Source organism: Bos indicus, chromosome 11, assembly GCF_029378745.1.
Source record: "Bos indicus isolate NIAB-ARS_2022 breed Sahiwal x Tharparkar chromosome 11, NIAB-ARS_B.indTharparkar_mat_pri_1.0, whole genome shotgun sequence".
NCBI lineage: Eukaryota > Metazoa > Chordata > Mammalia > Artiodactyla > Bovidae > Bos > Bos indicus.
In genome coordinates this window covers 93,802,802-93,825,466 of record NC_091770.1, presented here as the reverse complement: position 1 = coordinate 93,825,466, position 22,665 = coordinate 93,802,802, and the positions used below count along the sequence as shown (strand labels likewise).

The window sequence follows — 22,665 nt, the reverse complement described above, 5'->3', positions numbered from 1 at the left end:
TAACCTTCCGTTATGCAAGCAATGCAGCAATCCTAACCTCCTTGTCCAGGTTTCACTGGCAGGCTCATCTCTGGTTTCTGGAGCCCTACTAATGACACAGGGTTAATGGTGGATGAAGCTGAGAGTTGATTAGAAAGAGGCCCATCTCCTTCGCCATCCAGCTGTGACCTTTCCACAAGCTCCTTGTCCCCTGGCTGGTCGTCCATTGGAGGATCCATCAGCACATCTGCTAGCTCTTTTTGCAGCTGCTGTTCACTTCCATTCCCTATAATCTAAGGGTCACAAATACATGCAGTCAGCGAAGTGAGAGAGAGAGGCCAATACTGATTAAAATGGGTCCACATCTAGAGAAAATCACTAGCAATTCTTTTGATATATAGATATCTTCTGAATGTTTTAAAAAAATAAAGCAAGATCTGCAATAAATAAGAGCTGCAGCTGCTCTCTTAATTCATACAAATATTCATGAAAAAGTGTACAGTGAATTTGAGACTAATACCCAAAAATACATGTTATAATCTGTCAATTTTATTGAAAGTTTTCTACAGTATTCTAAAATCACAACAACTAAAATTTTTAAAATTTTACTTGTCTGTTAAGAAATAAAGCTTATTAAGAGGAGAAGCTTCTCTTATCCTTAAGGAAAAGGGAAAATGTGTTTGCTTCCAAAAATGACCAGTGCAAACATATATATTAGGTAATAAACCATCACATGCACTTTACCATTGTTGCTATAAGGCAGTCTCTTAAGGGAGACTTCTCTGACATAAACAGTTCTTAAAGTTCTCAACACTTGAATGAAGCTGGGGAGACGTAAGTAGAAAATGACCCGAAGAACAGAAGCACTCCATTTCAATGTCAAGGATTTTTCTAGAGTCATGATGGTTTATTACTGTTGCTCAACAAGGAAGTAAACAAGTAAAAGATCAAATGAAGACTACCCAATGCTAAGGAAAACCACAAGTGACAAAACCCAGTATTATCATTAAATGCTTATTCAAGAAACACTAGAAAAATTAGCAGAGAATTAATGCAGGAAAAGGAAATCATGATGAAAAAAAGTACTGATTTAGGCAAGTTTCTAAAGACCAAAACCAGACAAAAATTTAAATGAGTGGGGCTATGAGATTGTTGAAGACAAAGAGGTCTTCACAGTAAAATTGAAGACACAAGTTAGGAAGCAAAATTCCAATAGCAGCAGTACTCTGGACTACCTACCAAGGATCCCAGTTCAAACATTTTTGTAACTCTATAAAGTCAAGCCCCTTTCGATGTAAACTATGATTGAGTCTTTATTGCTACCTTTTCCCAATATGTCAGCTATTCTTGCCTCAGAAAAAAGGACTGGAGAGGTATTCAGTCTCTGGCTGCAATTTAAGAGTCTGTTTTTAACTTCCTTCTATATTCAGAATTACTGCTATTGGAACTACAATTCAGTCAAATATTTTTAACTCTTTGCTATACCTAAAGGTCCGTCTAGTCAAGGCTATGGTTTTTCCAGTAGTCATGTATGGATGTGAGAGTTGGACTGTGAAGAAAGCTGAGCATCGACGAATTGATGCTTTTGAACTGTGGTGTCGGAGAACGCTCTTGAGAGTCCCTTGGACTGCAAGGAGATCCAACCAGTCCATTCTGAAGGAGATCAGCCCTGAGATTTCTTTGGAAGGAATGATACGAAAGCTGAAACTCCAGTATTTTGGCCATCTCACGCAAAGAGTTGACTCACTGGTAAAGACTCTGATGCTGGGAGGGATTAGGGGCAGGAGGAAAAGGGGGTGACAGAGGATGAGATGGCTGGATGGCATCACCGACTCGATGGACATGAGTTTGAGTGAACTCTGGGAGTTGGTGATGGACAGGGAGGCCTGGCGTGCTGTGATTCATGGGGTCTCAAAGAGTCGGACACGACTGAGCGACTGAACTGAACTGAAACCTGATTCTACACATCACAAGTGCAATCAAATTCTTTTATTCAGAAGTCTGCTTTCAGAAGTTTCTTAAAGCACATAAAAAACAATCTAGTACTTAGTTTCAATTAATCTATTTTTTTCAGAACTAGGTAAGATATCCTGTATCACATGCAATAAATAAACGATAGCCGAACTGAACCTAAACTATTTTCCAAGGGGAAGGAGAAATAAGTAGGATAGCTAGAGCGTCCTATAACTGATGAAGATATTAGACTCCATGTTTAAGCAATAGTAATTTTAACTGGGAAGGCTATAATTAAAGAGCAAGCTAAACTGAAGACATATTTCACATGCTATGAGGTACTGTTTTTTCTTTGATATATAGGATAAATAAACAAGTTTTCTTTTAGATAGGCTACCTCCATTGTAATATATTCACAAAACATACCACAAAAAGAAACATGTTTATGTGTTTGTCTTTCGTGTTTATACATGTTTATCTTGTATTCTTCCCTTATTTATAAAGTCTACAAACATAAGAACTGGCTTCTATTTCCTTAACACTTCCTTAAAGATAGGAAAACTAATGCAGGACACAACAATGCTGATTTCTAAAAGCTGCTTAAAAACAGCAACCTAACTTATGCTGTGAATAATTAGTTTCAATATAATACTCAACACTTACCATTTAGATCATTTGTGCACCTTCAATCCAATTTCAAACTTAACCATATGTGACATAATTTATTTAATAATACTTATCTCAATTAAGTCTTTTTTTTTTTTTTAAAGACAGTAAGTTAATCTGAATGTTTCCATATGGGAAACATTCAGCAATGCCTTTTAAGGTTCCCTAACTTTGGCACAATGGTGTGATCACTCACCTAGAGCCAGACATCCTAGAATGTGAAGTCAAGTGGGCCTTAGAAAGCATCACTATGAACAAAGCTAGTGGAGGTGATGGAATTCCAGTTGAGCTATTCCAAATCCTGAACGATGATGCTGTGAAAGTGCTGCACTCAATATGTCAGCAAATTTGGAAAACTCAGCAGTGGCCACAGGACTGGAAAAGGTCAGTTTTCATTCCAATCCCAAAGAAGGGCAATGCCAAAGAATGCTCAAACTGCCGCACAATTGCATTGATTTCACACGCTAGTAAAGTAATGCTCAAAATTCTCCAAGTCAGGCTTCAGCAATACGTGAACCATGAACTTCTAGATGTTCAAGCTGGTTTTAGAAAAGGCAGAGGAACCAGAGATCAAATTGCCAACATCCGCTGGATCATGGAAAGAGCAAAAGAGTTCCAGAAAAACATATATTTCTGCTTTATTGACTATGCCAAAGCCTTTGTGTGGATCACAATAAACTGTGGAAAATTCTGAAAGATATGGAAATACCAGACCACCTGACCTGCCTCTTGAGAAACCTATATGCAGGTCAGGAAGCAACAGTTAGAACTGGACGTGGAACAACAGACTGGTTCCAAATAGGAAAAGGAGTATGTCAAGGCTGTATATTGTCACCCTGCTTATTTAACTTATATGCAGAATACATCATGAGAAACGCTGGGCTAGAAGAAGCACAAGCTGGAATCAAGATTGCTGGGGAAAATATCAATAACCTCAGATATGCAGATGACACCACCCTTATGGCAGAAAGTGAAGAGGAACTAAAAAGCCTCTTGATGAAAGTAAGAGGAGAGTGGAAAAGTTGGCTTAAAGCTTAACATTCAGAAAACTAAGATCATGGCATCTGATCCCGTCACTTCATGGGAAATAGATGGGGAAACAGTGGAAACAGTGTCGGATTGACTTTTCTGGGCTCCAAAATCACTGCAGATGGTGACTGCAGCCATGAAATTAAAAGACGCTTACTCCTTGGAAGGAAAGTTATGACCAACCTAGATAGCATATTCAAAAGCAGAGACGTTACTTTGCCAACAAAGGTCCGTCTAGTCAAGGCTATGGTTTTTCCAGTGATCATGTATGGATGTGAGAGTTGGTACTGTGAAGAAAGCTGAATGCCGAAGAATTGATGCTTTTGAACTGTGGTGTGGGAGAAGACTCTTGAGAGTCCCTTGGACTGCAAGGAGATCCAACCAGTCCATCCTAAAGGAGACCAGTCCTGGGTGTTCACTGGAAGGACTGATGCTAAAGCCAAAACTCCAATACTTTGGCCACCTCATGCAAAGAGTTGACTCACTGGAAAAGACTCTGATGCTGCGAGGGATTCAGGGCAGGAGGAGAAGGGGACGATAGAGGATGAGATGGCTGGATGGCATCACCGAGTCAATGGACATGAGTTTGAGTGAACTCCGGGAGTTGGTGATGGACAGGGAGGCCTGGCATGCTGCGATTTATGGGGTCCCAAACAGTCAGACACGACTGAGCGACTAAAGTGAACTGGACTTTGGCACCTGAAGAACGTGGTAAAATACAATCTGTTGAGCCCTAGAAGAATACCTGGAGAAGGCAATGGCAACCCACTCTGGTACTCTTTCCTAGAAAATCCCATGGACCGAGGAGCCTGGTAGGCTGCAGTCCATGGGGTCTCGAAGAGTCGGACACGACTGAGTGACTTCACTTTCTCTTTTTACTTTCATGCACTGGAGAAGGGAATGGCAACCCACTCCAGTGTTCTTGCCTGGAGAATCCCAGGGACGGCGGAGCCTGGTGGGCTGCCATCTATGGGGTTGCACATAGTCAGACACGACTGAAGTGAGTTAGCAGAAGCAGCAGCAGCAAGGCTGGCACAGGACTGATAATTAGAATTTTTAAAGTTTCCAGGTGATGGTGATGTTGCTAGTCTGGGAACCAACCTCAGATTAATGGTTCATGACTGCACAATACAATTACCAGTATCACCAGGAAGCACGTTAATATTAAAATACTTGATCGTCCCTCTATTCACTTACCTCCTACCCTAGCAACTAAGTTAGTCTCAGAGATAAAGCCTTGACATATACATTTTAAAGAACCTTCACAGGTGATTTACGAAACAGTTGTCAGGCCAGATGAGGCCAGCAGGGTACAGTTTTGTTCACCCATCCTATAAATGAAGAGCTTAAACCAGCAACTGTTTATCTCTGACTTCCTGTTATAACAGAAAAATAAACTCATTTTCAGCAGGGCTTTCTGTTTCTTGCTGCCAACAGCATTCTTAACAGATACCATGATCATCTTCAAAATAAGTGTAGTTGCAGCTTAAGCAGATCAAAATACTGGTATTATTGAAAGGACAGGTATACAGACCAACAAAACAGAACAGAACTCAGAAATAGACCTACACACACATGGCCAATTGTTTTCAACAAAGTTGGCTAGGTAACTCAAGAGAAAGGTAATAAATTAAAACAAACGGTGCTGAAATAACTAACCTTACATCAAACAAATGCAAACATTACATGACATACAAAAATTAATGCAAAATGGATTGCAGATCTAAATGTAAATCTGAAAACTATAATGTTTACAGAAGAAAACACAAAGGACAAAGTCTTTGTGATCCTGGGCCACAAAGATTTCTTAGGACACAGAAAGCATGCATAAAAGAAAAAAAATGAAGTGTACCTTTGTGAATGCTTACAGCAGCATTATTCATAATTGCCAAAAGCTGAGTACAAAGTAAATGTTTATCAAGTGATGAATGGATAACTTCCATATAGCTATACAATTGAATACCAGCTAGGACGGTAAAGCATCTACCTACAATGTGGGAGACCCAGGTTCAGATCCTGTGGAGAAGGAAATGGCACCCCACTCCAGTACTCTTGCCTGGAAAATCCCATGGACAGAGGAGCATGGTAGGCTACGGTCCATGGGGTGGCAAAGAGTCGGACACGACTGAGCGACTTCACTTTCACTTTCAGCAATAAAAAGGAATGAATTACTAATATTAAAACAACACGGATAACACAAAATACTCTAAATAAAACAAACAGACAAAAAGGCTATATACTGTATGATTCAATTTACATGGCATTCTGGAAAAGGCAAAGCTAGAGATAAAAATCCAGAGAAGGCAATGGCACCCCACTCCAGTACTCCTGCCTGGAAAATCCCATGGACGGAGGAGCCTGGTAGGCTGCAGTCCATGGGGTCGCTACGAGTCAGATACGACTGAGTGACTTCACTTTCATGCATTGGGGAAGGAAATGGCAACCCACTCCAGTGTTCTTGCCTGGAGAATCCCAGGGATGGGGGAGCCTGGTGGGTTGCCGTCTATGGGGTCACACAGAGTCGGACACGACTGAAGTGACTTAGCAGCAGGAGCAGCAGCAGCAGCAGCAGAGACAGAAATCAGATTGACTGACAGAGGCTGGGTCTTTTTAGAGTAATGAAAATATTCTGTACCTTGATTATGGTAGTCATTACATAATAAAAGTTTACATTAATTAAACTTCATAGAATTGTATACCTAAAAGGGCCGTATTTTACTGTGCGTAAATTTTACCTCAATACTTTTTTTCCTTTTGGCTATGCCCTGCAGCATGTGGGGCCCTTAGTTCTCCAACCAGGGATCACACCCACGCCCCCTGTTTTGGAAGCTCAGAGTATTAACCATTGGACTGCCAGGGAAGTCTAATTTCTCAACAGACTTGACTTAAACTTGAAAGAGGATAATGATAATAGGAGAGGCTATGCAATATGGAGGCAGAGGTTATATGGTAAATCTCTGTTCCTTTTTCTTAATTTTGCTGTGAATCTAAAACTGCTCTTCAAAATAAAGGCTATTTTTTTAAAATCTGGAAAAAATGTGATTTCTATGAAAGATGAAACTTGAGAACACAACTGTTCCTTTTCCCTACAACAGCCCTCAAAAGGTGTTCATCCAGGATTCTGTTTTTGGCAATAACTTCATTTTACAGATTTCCCAATGCCATTTTATGCACTCCAATGATATATAAACAACCCCTAATATGCATCTACAATCCCTCACCCTCTACTGGACAGACACCTTCAGGCAGATACTCCAAACTTACTGTGTCAAAACTAATCCTCTTCTCTGTTTTTTTTTAATAAATGAATTGCACTACTATCCATCCACTCAGCAACCAAATGAAGGATTACAGTCATCCTTCATCCCTCTCACTCACACGCTACTCACAAATCCTACTGATCCTTGCTCAGTTGGGCCTTTTCCTCCATGTCTCTGCATAGTTACCAGCATAGGAACCTCTTTGGATTTACATCAGCCTATTGGAAAGGTAGTGGTTTCCATGCCTTCTTTCTCCTCTCTGATCTATCATTCATTTGGCCAGTCAAGCTACAACTGCAAATTTTACTTCTCATCAAGCACTGCCTGATTTTTAACCTCTTCCAAGTTTCCTCAATGTCCTTAAGACAAAGCCCAATATCATTTCTATGTCCTATGAGTTTCTCACAACCCTAATTACCTTCTCATCTCTTAGCAGTCACATCAAGCCACTCAAATTCCCCAAGACACATCACAAAGTTTCTAACATTGAAGCTTTGCATAGATTGTTCCCTTTCCTGGAAAACCCTCTCGCTTGCCTTTCTACTCTTAAACACCAAGCTTAAATTTGTTTACCTCCTCTGGGAGACCTTAAGCCTCATACATGGGCTTTAATCATTCCCTTTTTAGAGCGTGCATTGCTACATATTTTAGTGAATATCTGCTTAGTGAGCCCCTTTGGCCAGACTGGGCATTATTAGATAGCAGAGACTCTCTTAAATTATCTTTATATTCCCAAAGCCTGGTGTAGTGACAGGTACAAAGTGTATCTACAATACATGTTTAATGAAATGAACTTTATAAATGCCAAAAATAAAAACCAAAGTATTATTTTATCTAATCTGGATAGTCTATAAATTTTGGTTTTTGTGACAGTTAAGCAAATCTGAATGATTTATTTTAGCTTTGTTAACTACTTAAAAACAAATATCATCATTTCCTATAATTATGAATGTCATTAAGGTTTTACATTTACTGTAAGAATACTGGGCAGGACCAAATACTAATAGCATGTTACAAAGGTCCATACAGTCAAAGCTATTTTTTCCAGTAGTCATGTACAGTTGTGAGAGTTGGACCATAAAGAAGGTTGAGCACTAACAATTGATACTTTCGAACTAAGGTGCTGGAGAAGATTCTTGAGTCCCTTAGACAGCAAGGACATCAAACCAGTCAATCCTAAGGAAATCAACCCTGAATATTATTGGAAGGACTGATGCTGAAGCTCCAATACTTTGGCCACCTGTTGTGAACAGCTGACTCACTGGAAAAGACCCTGATGCTGGGAAAGACTGAGGGCAAAAGGAGAAGGGGACAACAGAGGATGAGATGGCTGGATGGCATCTGACTCAATGGACATGAGGTTTGAGCAAACTCTGGGAGACAGTGAAGGACAGGGAAGCCTGGCATGCTGCAGTTGATGGGATTGCAAAGAGCTGGACATAGCGACTGAATAACAACAACAAAACACAATTATCTGAAGTCCAAAAAACACTTCTAACTTAATTTAGCCCAAATACAAAAATAAGAAAGCAAAGCAGATATACATAGATAACTAACGGTCACGTACTGGTTTGTGTTCATCTCCATGTAATCTTTAAGTAGAGGAGGGGAGAGTTGTTTAAAACATTCCTGAATCGAGAGGAAAAAAACATTTAAGCATAAAGTAGTCAAACACAGACACAGATGTTTGCGAGGACAGAGACTGCTCAGTGAATGATTTATTTATAATTCTACTTATATAGTACAGGAAAAAACTGGACCAAGAGTTGGCTTGTGGCACAGCTCCAGGGGGCACCATTCACATCACAGTCTGTGTGAACAGTATCAGCCTGGGAGTGCACAGGGTATAGCCTATGCAGCTACACTCAGGAGTCCTACCTGGGCTCCACAGTAAGACAAATCTGAGTTGGGGACATGCCTCTGACACTATCTCCAGTGGCTATGGGCAAATTAATCCCTGGGAGCCACAACTGCACCATCTGTAAAATGAGAATGTTAATACCTATCTCACAAGACTGCTGTGGTTCAATGATATGATCTCTGGACACTCATTATATACATCAGAACCACTGAATCATGTGATTTTTATAGGGAATGTCTCATTTCTCACATCACAGTACCTGCCAACTAGTAAGCATCCAATAAGTATCTCCCTACTCAACTTTCAGCTATTTTTGAATAAACTCTGGTCCACCTACTGGAGGTGAGATTAAAAAAAAAAAAAGCAAATAATAACTTTAATAGTTCTTCCACTTTCTTTGGTCTGAAGGAAACTAAGAACACACCTACTATGTGCAAAAGAAGCATTAATGGAATAACATCTGTCATTTCTAAATAATATCAAATAAAGGTAGTAACTTAAGTGGCAGAATTGGCTACAAGTGTATTTCCTTGAGAGCAAAACTGCATTAGGGAACCTATGGACAAAATGTTCCAAAGGCAATATCCAGAGTCCTTTCCTGGTCTTAATTTTCTACTTCTAACTTAATAGTTCCTGTTTCCCTTCACTGCAACAGTACCAACCAGGCTCTACTCGCTTTGCCAGTTATACAAAGCTACTTTACACAGTGTGAGATGCTTTTCCAGTGGACATTTTATGTCTTCAATAAAGCATGCTTAGGAAATGAAAGTGTGCTGGAAAAATCCACAGAAAATCAGAAATTAAAGATAAATTCATGATGATCTACAGTTCCCACTACTTGTGTCATACTGCAGTGAAAAATACAAATGAAAACGGTTCAAACCAAGTAGTTTTGCTCAGCTTCATGGTAACAGCTGAGCCATTTCAAAACAAGTATATAAATCTCAGGCTTGTCATAAAGCAAAGCACAAAAGAAGCAGAAGTCCAGTTTGGATACTGAAAAGTATAGTAACTCATCTCAAATCTGCTCATGATACATCCTTTCTGTGATCCTGGATGAATCACTAAATCACTTTGTGCCTCACTTATAAACTGCAGTTGTTCTGATTACTGATGTCTTTACTTTACTATATAAAGGAAGGATCAGAAAAACAAACTAATATTATCACTAGGAATTACTGACATTAATTTTAAAAAGGAAGGGAAAAAGAACCTTGTGCATTCATCTTTAAAAATCAACTGAAGAAGGACCCCAACTACTTAGTTTGTGCTAAATAATAGGATTAAGGCTAGGCTAGGCTTTACTTTTCATATGGTATGAATTTTCTACATCAAACATACATTGTTTCTATGATTAGAGAAAAAAAAGTGACAAAAAGGCTACTTGCATTTGCATCTAGGAAGAAAAAGAAAAGCATGCACATTCAATTCTACTGCATGCAGTGGCCCTAACTCCAAACTCTTCATGCTTCTTGATCTTTCCACATGCCACAGACTCTCTTCTTTGAGAAACTGTTAAACACTCTTTAAGGCTCTGCTGAATTGTTAACTACTCTATGAAAAACTTTTTCTTCTTCTTCAGGTAACAATTACGTTCTCATATAACTCTGCTTATGTCTATATTCTAGCACTTGATGAATTTTGTCATGGTGACATATTTACTTCCGTGTCTATCCAACCACCACTCTGATCCCCTTAATTAAACTGTGTGTTCATGGTTTAGTAACTTTGCTTGAATAAAAGATCTGCATTTCAGAGGACATGATCAACTGACTCTAAGACAATTTCAGAAACTGAGTCAGAAGATAAATTCAGGCAATACTAAGTAAGCAGTGACTTTTGTACCTGCTAACTAATAAAGTTTGGTAACTCTTTTCCAACCAAAATGTCAGCTGGATTTTTCAAGAAGAAAACTCTATGAACATTCAAAAGCTTAAAAAATTATCTAACTGAACTTTCTGCCTCAAAAGTACTAGCTCATCAATGTACCCTCAAGCAACATTTTAAAGTTAAAAAAAAAAAAAAAAAAGAGTATCTTTGGCTAAGAGGTAAAGGGTGCAGGATTCCTACACAAGACAAGGTAGAGAAATGCAACATTTTCTGAATTTATGGAAAATTCTCAGATTTTGATGTGAGCTGTCAGAAAATTTCATAAAGAAAAATACCTGTGTTTTTTTATGACTATACCATCACATACAGCTTTCCTTTAAAGGACTTATTCTCTTAAAGAAGTCTTCCCTGACTCCTCCCCCAAGCTAGAATAACTTTCTGCCTGCTTTGTTCTATAGCATCCTTCTGTTAACCTATACCATGGTACTGACCTAATTAAACTGATGTTGAAAATTAGATATGGCTACAAAATCTCACCTCCTTCATCGAAAACTACAGTCTAGTTCTCTAAACCCATGAAATGTGGGCTGGCCTTGTGACTTGCTTTTCTACCACAAAAGAATGTGGTAGAGGTGACACCATGTAACTTATAAGCTTCAGATTTAAAAGAGGCCTTACAGCTTTCACATCTGTTGGGAAGAAGCCTAAATTGAAAACCACATAGAAAGAGAGACCCAGTCAAGCCCAGCGCCCAGCCAACACACCAGCTGAATGAAGTCACATTAATCCAAATGTGCTGTGTTGTGCTTAGTCGCTCAGTCGTGTCCAACTTCTTTGTGACCCACAGACTGTAACCCACCAGACTCTTTTGTCCATGGGATTCTCCAGGCAAGAATACTGGAATGGGTTGCCATGCCCTCCTCCAGGGGATCTTCCCAACCCAGGGATCGAACCCAGGTCTCCCACATTGCAGGCGGATTCTTTACTATCTGGGCCACCAGGGAAGCCAAATAAGGCCAGCAAAACACCCAGTCAACCCACAAAATCATGAGAATAAATTGTTTTTCAAGCCACTGATTTTTGAGTTATTTGTTACAAAGACTAGTAGAAATGATTGGAACATTTTTAACCACTGTCATCTACCCTAAGCTGCAACCACCTTGAGGACATGAACTAGGTCCTATTCATCTTCTCATTCAGCCTTTTAAGACCTACTCTTCGGCTCTAATGTTCTGCAGTTTTACTGTTATCAGTTCAGTTCAGTCGCTCAGTCGTGTCCGACTCTTTGCGACCCCATGGACTGCAGCACGCCAGGCCTCCCTGACCATCACCCACTCCCGGAGTTTACCCAAACTCACGTCCATTGAGTTGGCGATGCCATCCAACCATCTCATCCTCTGTCGTCCCCTTCTCCTCCTGCCCTCAATCTTTCCCAGCATCAGGGTCTTTTCAAATAAATGAGTCAGCTCTTCGCATCAGGTGGCCAAACACTGTCATACTGGTTGGGATTCATTCTGATTTTCTAAGCTGTGAGTTTATATATCATCACTTTTGGAAAATATTCCACTGTTACGTTAATTTCCTTTCCCTCATTCTATTTTTGGTCACACTGCACAGTGTGCAGGATCTCAGTTTCCTAACCAGGAAAAGAACCCATGACCCCTGCAATGGAAGTGCAGCCCTAACCACTGGACCACCAGGGAATTCCCCCTCCCTCATTCTTTTTTTTTTCCCCTCATTCTATTCTTAAGGAACACTTAGGTAGTTGCTGGTCCTTCGTATCCCAGTCTCCATATTTCTTAATTGCTTTTTCTTATTTTGCCATCTTTCAATTCTATTTTCTGTAATTTTCTCAGAATTTTGTGGGTAACGTATCTGTTGCACCTTTAATTTCACTGAGTCTAATTTTCATTTGTAGAAGTTCTATTTTTAGTTTGCTTGGAATATTAAAATCTTTTGTAATTTTGTCCTTTTCCAATGTTTCCAAAATTTTCTTTAAATGTTTAGTCATTTTAATCATGCCCACCTTAAGGTTACAGGTAATAATTCAAATGCCAGTTTTGGTTTGCTAACTCTTGCTTGTGATGAATTGTCCTTTGTAAATTCTGAATTGTGCACTATTCTTTATCATAGTTATCTGTGGGAATACTATGCAGCCTGGGTAGTAAGCAAGTCCCTCCACAGTTTTACAATTGATCCTGTCAGGTGCCCAAAAGGAATTCTTAACCTAGGAACATGAAGGTAGTGTAAATTCAAGCCCCAAATATACATGAAGGTTAGCCTATGGGTACAAATTCTCAACAAGACTCACCTCCAAATCAGTTAAGACATAGACGCTTCTGTGTCTTATTTTCTTCCTGTGACTGTAAGCAGTTAACTATATTTCAAGTAATATCCTTTTTAGGATGTATCTCCTGACGGTGCTTTATAAAGGAAATCTCAGTTCCAAAACACATCTCTGTAAAATCTAAGGCTTTCATGTATTTTGGAGTTCCTTTATTGGGTATACATTGTCAGACCTTCCTGGTGGACTGACCCTTATAAGATTATAAAGTGTTCATCTCTAGTAACATTGTTTTAGAGTCTATATTGCCTAACATCACTGTAATCATTTCTTTGATTGCTGTTAACATCAACTTTTCCCATCTATTTAAATCTATCTGTATCTTTGAATCTAAGATGGTCTCCAGGATGTTTTATCCAATGCTGACAATTCCTCCTTTTTGATCATATTGCTAATCCATTCACATTTAATGTTATTATTGATATAACTAATAAGAGTTCAATTTAGGTGTGTTGCTTTACTTTTTATTTATCTGTCTCATATATTTTTTGTTCCTTTATTCTTTTACTGTTTTATTTAGACAATAACTTCCTAATGTAGCACTGACACTCCTTTAACATTATATATATACGCATATGTATGTGTAAACACACATACACACACACATGCACGCACACCACTGTAGCGGTGCACCTTTGGGTTCTTACTCTTCTTCCCCGTCTCATTGTCCCTCCCCCAGGCAATCACTGTCCCACTTTTTATTTTGAAGATTAGCTTTGCATTTTTAAAAATTATATATAAATGAAGTATATAGTTCGTGCTTCTATTTATGGAGGGGAGGATGTCTGTAATCTCTGACCAAATTCTCCTTTTCTTCCATCACCAATGCCCACCTCTGGGCAAAGCCATTTTACTCAGTTTCTACAGTTTGGCTTTTTTAGATTCCACACAAAAGTCATGGAATGTGGAATATGTTGTGTTTCCGTATTTGTTTCTTTCATGATGTTTTCTGATTTCCCTTTTATTTTTTGAGTGGTTGCATGTATTTTCTGACCAACCCCTGGTTGGTTAGAAGTATGTTGTTTAATTTCCACATATTTGTAGATTTTCAAGTTTTCCCCATTTTGTTGATTTTTAATTGTATACCACTGTAGTCAGAAAAGATAACTGGTATGATTTCAGTCTTGTTAATCTTGCTAAGGTATGTTTTGCGACCTAACATATACTTGTTTTGAAATGGTGCTTTTCTTTCCATTTGCATGGAATAACTTTTCATCTCTTTACATGATACATGGATAAGTCTATGTGTGTCCTTAAAGCTGAAATGAGTCTCTTATAGGTAGCATACAGTGTGGTCTTTTTCTTGTTTTTAATACATTCTGATATTGTCACTTGATTGGAGAATTTAATTCATTTGCATTTAAAATAACTACTGATAAATAAGAACTTACTAATATTATGTTATTGTTTTCTGGCTGTTTTATAGGTCCCTTATTCCTTTCTTCTTCTCGTTATCTTCCCTTGTGAATTCATGATTTTCTATAGTGGTATACTTTCTAGAGTGGTATCCCTTCTTTTAATCTTTTTTGTGTTTATTGTGGGTTATTAATTTGTAATTACCATGAGACTTACATATAACATTTTACAGGATATAAAATTATATTTTACATTGGCAACAACCTAACTTTAATCCCATACAAAGCTCTACCTTTTACTTCCCCAAACATTGGTTTTGATAGCACAATTTAAATTTCTACATTATGTATGCATTGTAGCTAAGCTATTTTTAATACCTTTGTCCTTTAACTTTTAATCTAGATTTACTTAATCAACACCCCACATTACAGTATTAAGACTATACTGATTTTGAGCATATACTTACCTTTTCCAGTGTATTTTATATGTTCATATTACTAACTAGTGTCCTTTCATTTCAGATTGAAGAACTCCGTTTAGCACCTTATTAAGGTATAATGATCAACTCTCTCCATTACAAGTATCTCCTACTTACCAAAACTTTGAATTATGCCACTTTGCTTTCTTAGAAGGCCTACATTAGTACCTGTTTTTGCTAACTGAAAGAAATCTGAAGATGACTTTTGCTTTTATGAAAAAAGCAACTACTGTACTAGTGTAGACCCTTTATATAAGAAAAGTGGTAAAACACAAACTTTTAGAAAGCAGGGGATACTCTATGCTATGCTAAGTCAACTTCAGTCGTGTCCGACTCTGTGTGACCCCATAGACGGCAGCCCACCAGGCTCCCCCGTCCCTGGGATTCTCCAGGCAGGAACACTGGAGTGGGTTGCCATTTCCTTCTCCAATGCATGAACGTGAAAAGTGAAAGTGAAGTTGCTCAGTTGTGTCCAACTCTTAGCGACCCCGTGGACTGCAGCCTACCAGGCTCCTCCGTCCATGGGATTTTCCAGGCAAGAGTACTGGAGTGGGGTGCCATTGCCTTCTCTATATGCCATTTCAGCTTACAAAGTTTCATAGGAACATCCTACTTTCAGATAGGGGGGAAACCTGTCATCCTTCTCCCCTTTTTTTTTTTGGCCATGATATGTGGCTTGCACGATCGAAGCTCCCCAACTTAGGGACTGAATCTGCACCCTGGACAGTGAAAGCATGAAATCCTAGTCATCAGAGCATTAGGGAATTACCTTTCCTTTATTTCTGAAGGACAGTTTTGTTAACTAAAGTATTCTTGGTTGGCAGCTTATTTCCTTGAGTGTATCATCCCATTCTCTTCTAGCTTGCAAGGTTTCTGCAGATAAATATGCTAAAAACCTTATTGGTGGTGATGGTGCTGGGCTATTTCCTTTATAATACAAGAAGCTTTTTTTCTTCTAGTTGCTTTAAACTTTTTTCTTTTTAAAGGTATTTATTTGGTTACACGGGGTCTTAGTTGTGGCATGAAGGATCTTTAGTTGCAGCATGTGAGGTCTAGTTCCCTGACTAGGAATCGAACCCAGGCCCCCTGCATTGGAAGAACAGCATCCTAACAGCTGGACCACCAAGGAAGTCCCTGGCTTTAATTTTAAAGCCTTATTGTAATGTATCTTGGAGAGGCACTTGGGGTTGATATATGCGGGGAGCCTATAAACTTCATGAATTCAGATATCCAAACCTCTCCCCGAATTTTGGAAATTTTCAATCATTATGTCTCTAAAGAAGCTTTCTGCACATTTCTCCCTTTCTTGTCCTTCTGAGACTCCAGTGATGTATAAGTTGATGATTTTAGTGATAATGCGACACTTCACACAGGTTTTCTTCACTCACTGTTTTCATTTTATCTGTTTTCAGACAGATAGTTTCAAGCAATCTGTCTTGTACTACACAGTATTTTCTTCTGTGTGATCCGTCTGTTGATGCTCTCTACTGCATTTGTTTTCCCTAAGATGATGAATGCTCCAGTGTGTAGGTTCTTCCAATCCTGCATAATCTGGTTGACTTTTGGCATGTGCTCACTAGCTACTTGCAAAGACTCACACTTACCATTCTTGCCTTCAGGGCTGCTCAGGGAGGCAGTCACAGGGTAAGGACATGTTTGAGTGAGGTGTGTGGAGTTTAGCGGTGCCCATGAGCCAGTTGGAGAACTTGTACAGGAGTCAACCCCCATGGCTCATGGGTGGGTCTCCTGATAGAGTCCCCAAAGCAGTTAGTGGCATCCATGCCCCTTTGATATGTTCCATTCCCAACCCTGGCTGCTGTTCTTCCAGTACAGCTGTCGATTCCCAGGTTGTATAGTTTATGACTGAGTATTTTGGATGATGTGAGAAAGAAATGGGCCTTTTCGGTGTGTCTCACAAAGCCAGGGAAGTCAGGTGCTCCATCACACACTCTCACTTTCCCCCATGGAAGAAATCATGAGCTGACTATCCGCTGGCACTGAGCTGTGCCACCCAAGTGGGGGTGAAGTGACACATAAAATCAAACTGTTCATCATCTTCAGGGGGTCCAATCTTGGATGCTTTTGCCCCAACAATGTGTGGGAACTTCTCCCTTGGATTCCTGAATGTCCATGAAGGCATGTGCATCCGTTAGTGTCTACACTGGTGTTCTTCGAGGGCAGGATGGTAGAAACTCTTGTACTGCCATTTTGATAACATTTCTCTCCATTAAGTCTTCCTTTTGCCAGTTTAAATTTATCGTTGGGCTTCTCTAGTGACGTCTTCATTTCACTTATTGTTTTCTTCCATTTCAGAATTTCCATTTGGTTCTTTTCAATTTGTAATTTATTATCTTCTTCATGATATTTTCTATTTGATTTGCCATTGCCATCATACTTTATTTCTTTAAGCATGGTTTCCTTAGGATGTTCATCGAACATTCTAATAATGGCTACTTTCAGAGTTTGCATATTAGATCCAACATGTCACTCTGCCTTTTAAAAGTGATGTATGGGTAATATTTTCTTTGCATGTCTCACAATTCTGTGTTGGAAACTAGATTATTCTAGAAAATATGTTGTTCCAGTTCTTGGTACTGGTTTCCATGCTCTAAGACTTGTTATTTTTTTTATGCTTGTTTATTTAGTGACTGGCTGACTTATTTTAGTATATTTTATTCCCCTAATTCCCACGGTGTTAAACCTTTGATGCTGCTCCTCTGGGGTGATTTGCCCTCATTCATCCTGGGGTAGCAGCTCTGGTAAGATGCTCTGTCTCTATGACTGCATGTAGACATTAAGCTCCACTAACTGTGGCTGATTTGCTCTATAATTCTCAACAATCCTCTCAGGCAATAAACTGCTCCACAGAATAAACCAATGAAATTAGGTTACTTTGATGGGAGAGTTCTAGAGGTCAGTGGTTGAGATCTGGCCCTCCCTATCATAGGTGGTCTCCTCCCAGCAAGCCTGTAGTTAAAACTGTATGTCCAATTAATCTAACAATCTCCTCCCAATTACTTTTCACTACCACCTCCACTGTTTTTGAGTACCCTTAGGCTTGAACTTCTCTACACTCTGTTGTAAACAAAGTCAGCTCCTTTGGGCAGAGATTACGAGCTGTGTTGTGGCCCATTCCTCATTGCAGGCAAAATCTCTGAGCTATAGCTATGAATTTGGGAGTGTGGACAATGGCATACTTCTGAGCAACACTCCATTTCCAAAGGATGAGTATTTGGTAGGTGTGGGAGGTAGTACAGTAGTCTCTGGTGTTCTTAACTTGCCACTATTCCATTATATGGAACCACTACCTTACATGCCAGAGCCAGGTTAAGGGCAACTGGGCTCTCAGTGTTCTCAGCAGCACTGTGCCCTAAGTAGAGTTTTCATCCCAGAAGCAAGGTGTGGGCAAAAGAAGGCAGCCATTACCACTCAGCCACACTTGACCAGCAAAAGGCAGATAGAGGCAGGATGAGGAATGCTCTCATACTGCTCTTCCCTGGAAGACAGCCCTACTCCAGGGGAACTGTGGGGAAAGGAAACCCTATTTTCTTGATAGTACCAATCTAGAATGGAGTTACCATCTTGCTCAGTTGGGCGAAGTGTTAGTCACTCAGTTGTGTCTGACTCTTTGTCTGAACTGTGGGGAAAGGAAACCCTATTTTCTTGATAGTACCAATCTAGAATGGAGTTACCATCTTGCTCAGTTGGGAGAAGTGTTAGTTGCTCAGTCCTGTCTGACTCTTTGCAAGCCCATGGACTGTAGCCAACCAGACTTCTCTGTCTGTGGAATTATCCAGGCAAGAATATTAGAGTGGGTAGCCGATGCCTTCTCCAGAGGATCTTCCAGACCCAGGAATTGAATTCGGGTCTCCTGCACTGCAGGCAGATTCTTTACCATCTGAGCCACCAGAGCAGCCCTCAGGTAGGAGAGGAGACGGAAAAACAAGTCTTGGTTCAAATACCACAGATTCTTTCCCAAAGTTTAGTAAAAACACTTTGAATAAATGTTTAATTGCTGCATGGCCTTTAGAACATTTCCAGACATTAATTAAAAAAAAAAAAGTGTTACCAATTTCGCTGGGGAATGGGCCCAGAGCTCACGCCATCCATGCTATCTCTCCCAGTCCAAATTCCTAAGCTCTACAAAGTTCTACAGGATCCAGTTCCTACACACATGTATCTCACACTTTAGCACTTTTATTTACTTTACTCACTCTGTCCTAAAAAGGGTGGTCTTCCTTAGGATCTTTTTTATTTTCTGTTCCCTGTAGAGAACTCTTTCTTCACATTTCTCCATGAACAAGTTCTTTCTCATTTCATTCAGATCTCAGCTCAAATGTCATTTCAAGACATTCTCTAAAATAGTATACCTGCCACTCACGCTTTACCAATGTATTCTGCTTTGATTTTCTTCAAACCACCTAAATTTACTTAACATTCACTTTCCTATTTGCTTAAGGTCTGTTTCCCACACTCGATTAAAAGCTCTAGGAGAGCAGAGGACCTTGCCTGTCTTATTTGCTACTGTATGTCTAGTATTTAGAACAGTACTTGGCACAAAGTCAATACTCAATAAATACTTGTGGTATAAAAAACAAACAGAAATCAAAGTATTTTTAAAGCTACTTACATTTTAAATGACATTAACAGGTAATCTGTTTTTATTTATATCCAAAAAGAGCAGAAACAGTAACAGAGTATGGAAGAAGATGTAACAGTGATCTATTTTGCTGAGAAAACAAACAGAAATGGCCAAAAGCTAGGAATTTTAAGTCCTGTTTTAGTAATTCTAAAACTTATTTTTATAAATAGCAGTGCTGACCTGCCACTGCCTTTACACTACATATAAAAGGCCCCAAAGAATCACCTCTAACTCAATGGTAACACGAAAACAAAACTAAAATAACAAATGCTTATACTATGATCAGTAGTTTTCACACAGTTAGAGATAACAGATTTAGAAGCTAATCAAATTGAAAATCCCTAATCAGATATATTTGTAAATAAAACTCTTTAGCATTAAAAGAAAGATATTATTTCCATGTTCTCACTATCACTCCATATACCTTCCTATTAAGGCCAAGTTTTGCAATGACTTAGCAAGGCTAAGCAAAAGGAACTTAGGTTATGGAGTATTACCTTGAGTCCTGTTTTCTCATCATCACTTCCATTATTTGTAGATGGTGTCTCATCTCCTTGCCTGGAAACCAAGACAAAATCTTCACTATTAAGAGTAGACACAGAGTCTGAGGAGACACTGATTTTTCCAACAGAAGCCTTGTCATCCATGACTCAAGAATGAAGCTCAACTCATGAATGATTAAATATTTTAAAAATGCCTGAAAAACAAAAACCATAAAGATACTCATATAGAATGTCTGCTAGATATTCAATTATGTTCTAAGTTTTACAAATTACATATGGAAAAACTTAAATTAAAACAAACAAAACAAACTTTCAAAATATTTTCCAAAGACTTTCACTACTTACAGGTTAGCCTTTTTTATTCCATATATAAGGGAATTTATTCCATATATAAGGGCCAAGGTAGATCACATTTCAAAAAAATAAATAAAAACATTTCCTTGAGAATAACTCTGGCTATCTACACTGATTTCTTCGACATTCTGGTAACTCTATTCTTTTTAGAGAACATAAAAAGTACTAAACTTACTGTCTATCCTTTTCTTTGTAAAGCTGCACAAACAAATGAAATTGAAAGCACTTAGGACAATAAACATGCATGCAGGACAGTAAGGTTTTCCCTAACACTGCTGATACTTGTACTAACAACCTGTTTTAAGAAACAAAATTTCATATTAACCCCAAAGAAAAATAAATTCAGGGCAAGCATAAATTTTAGAGCAGGGAAATACTGTATGAGGCACGAAATCAGAGGTCTATTAAAAACTCAATAATCCCATCCCACAGTTTCTTAGAACCCAACTCAAAATGAACATTATCAATAAAGAAGTTTCAGGCCAAAAATTTCCAGCAAGGAGCAGAAAAAAATGTGTCATTTACGAAAATCCATTCAATTATTGACTCATGGAATAAAATTCAAACTCATCTGTCATTTAAAAATCTGGTTCTGCATATTTTGTGGGAATGTTCCCATTTGGTCGCCAAAACAACCACAGAACAAATAATATAACACTATGCAGCAGCACACTCAGCTTTAGCCAATAAACAAAACTCACTCTTTAAAAAAGTTGCTCTCACAGTATGCTCATCTTATATACCTCAGAGGTAAAAATTCTGAGAATTTGTTTATTAAAGAAGAGGTCCAGATCTATGTTTTGGATTTTTAACTGAACACATATTTATTGAGCAATACACCATATGCCAAGCACTATTTTTCCCTCAAAAGCTAACATCTGGCTAAGCACCTGGCAGCAAAAACTACACAATCTCTGAATACTATAGTTGGAAAAAAACTTAGCAGTTATCAAAACTGTTAAACAGATAATGAAATAGCAACCCCAAGAGTTGTAGGGTCATTTAATCAGGTTTAATTAAAGCTCAAACCCTGGACTCCTTGCTGCTCTCTATTTAAGCTGATTTGCTTGTTTAAAGGCTCTACATTTCATAGGACCTTATCTAAATGCATAGTGTAGCATAGAGATGCTTCAAATGTACGTCTGAAAACTTTTAAAAATGCAGTCCTGCTTCATTCAGGCAATGAATATTTCCCAAGTTTCTAGTTTCTAAATAACAAAATATGCTAAACAAGAAAAATTAGATTCTTTCCCAAAAGCAATTTATAATTTGGTAGAGAACAGAGGGATATTGAACAAGTTAATAGGTACTGATTTAGGGTAAAGAAAACTATGGAAACATGTTGAAGAATTAAGAAATATAGTCAAGGAGGATATGTCTTGGATGAGGATATATATTTTAATCCCTTGAGGTGTCTGCCCTCACAGGATCTTCTTCCTAAAGTGCTTCCCTTGCTTCAGTACTCAGTCAACTCCAAATAATCATTCTTGACCTAATAACCCTCCTTTTCCAAGAAGCCTGCCCAGTCTCTCCCCAGAGTCAAAAGCACTGCCCGCCTCATTTCTGTTCCCACAGCAGTTTTACATTTTAACAGTACCTATTATACTGTGTTAAAATCTGATGTTGAGTTCCCTCAACATCAAACTTAATACTCACATATCTGTTTCACAGATTAGGAAACTGAGGCTTAGAGAGATGGTATAATTTGTTCAAGGTAACGGTTGTAATTTAACTGGTTAGAAGCAAAGTCAAAAGCTTTCATTTAGATGGCAATGCTTTTCCCATGTGACACATCTGGGCCTTGTTCCACAACACTCAGCATCAGATAAAGGAATCTCCATCTTTTTTAGAACTTGTCCTTTAGGTAAGGTTTTCATGCTTAATTAGTCTTTTTCCCATGTTTTTAAAAATGTTACTAATAGTAAGATAGCAGCTGCTGCTGCTGCTGAGTCGCTTCAGTCAAGTCCGACTTTGTGCAACCCCATAGATGGCAGCCCACCAGGTTCCCCCATCCCTGGGATTCTCCAGGCAAGAACACTGGAGTGGGTTGCCATTTCCTTCTCCAATGCATGAAAGTGAGAAGTGAAAGTGAAGTCACTCAGTCGTGTCTGACTCTTAGCGACCCCATGGACTGCAGCCTACCAGGCTCCTCTGTCCATGGGATTTTCCAGGCAAGACTACTGGAGTGGGGTGCCGCTGCCTTCTCCGAAGATAGCAGAGGGCCTGGAAAAGTTTTCTAAAACGATAATCTCAGAGACATTAACAACTTTCTACAATATTCTAGACTCAAAAATAATACTTTGGTATCTACACTACGGAACTGAGATTTGGCAGGCTCCAAGTTCAACCTATTTTCTTTGAGGAAGTGACAGGAAAGTACACTTTATAAGATACTTTACTGTTTGTTTTG

General features: G+C 38.9%; 1 protein-coding gene and 1 non-coding gene across 8 annotated transcripts in view; both read right to left on the bottom strand.

The window, feature by feature from the left end:
* Positions 1-22,665, bottom strand: part of RABGAP1 (RAB GTPase activating protein 1) — a 169,183-nt gene that overhangs the window by 121,866 nt on the left and 24,652 nt on the right. For 6 of the 7 annotated variants that reach the window (XM_070798118.1, XM_070798119.1, XM_070798117.1 and 3 more), the window contains 2 exons: positions 19,896-20,095; positions 38-272 (listed from right to left, as the gene is read on the bottom strand). In XM_070798118.1, the coding sequence (XP_070654219.1) occupies positions 38-272; positions 19,896-20,045 (385 nt within the window). In that variant the 5' untranslated portion in view covers positions 20,046-20,095. Of the gene's footprint in view, positions 1-37; positions 273-19,895; positions 20,096-22,665 lie in introns of those variants that run through there. The other variant, XM_070798121.1, reaches the window with a different exon arrangement.
* On the bottom strand, positions 15,813-15,885 carry TRNAG-UCC (transfer RNA glycine (anticodon UCC)). The gene has a single exon. It is a non-coding gene; the product is annotated as a tRNA-Gly (tRNA).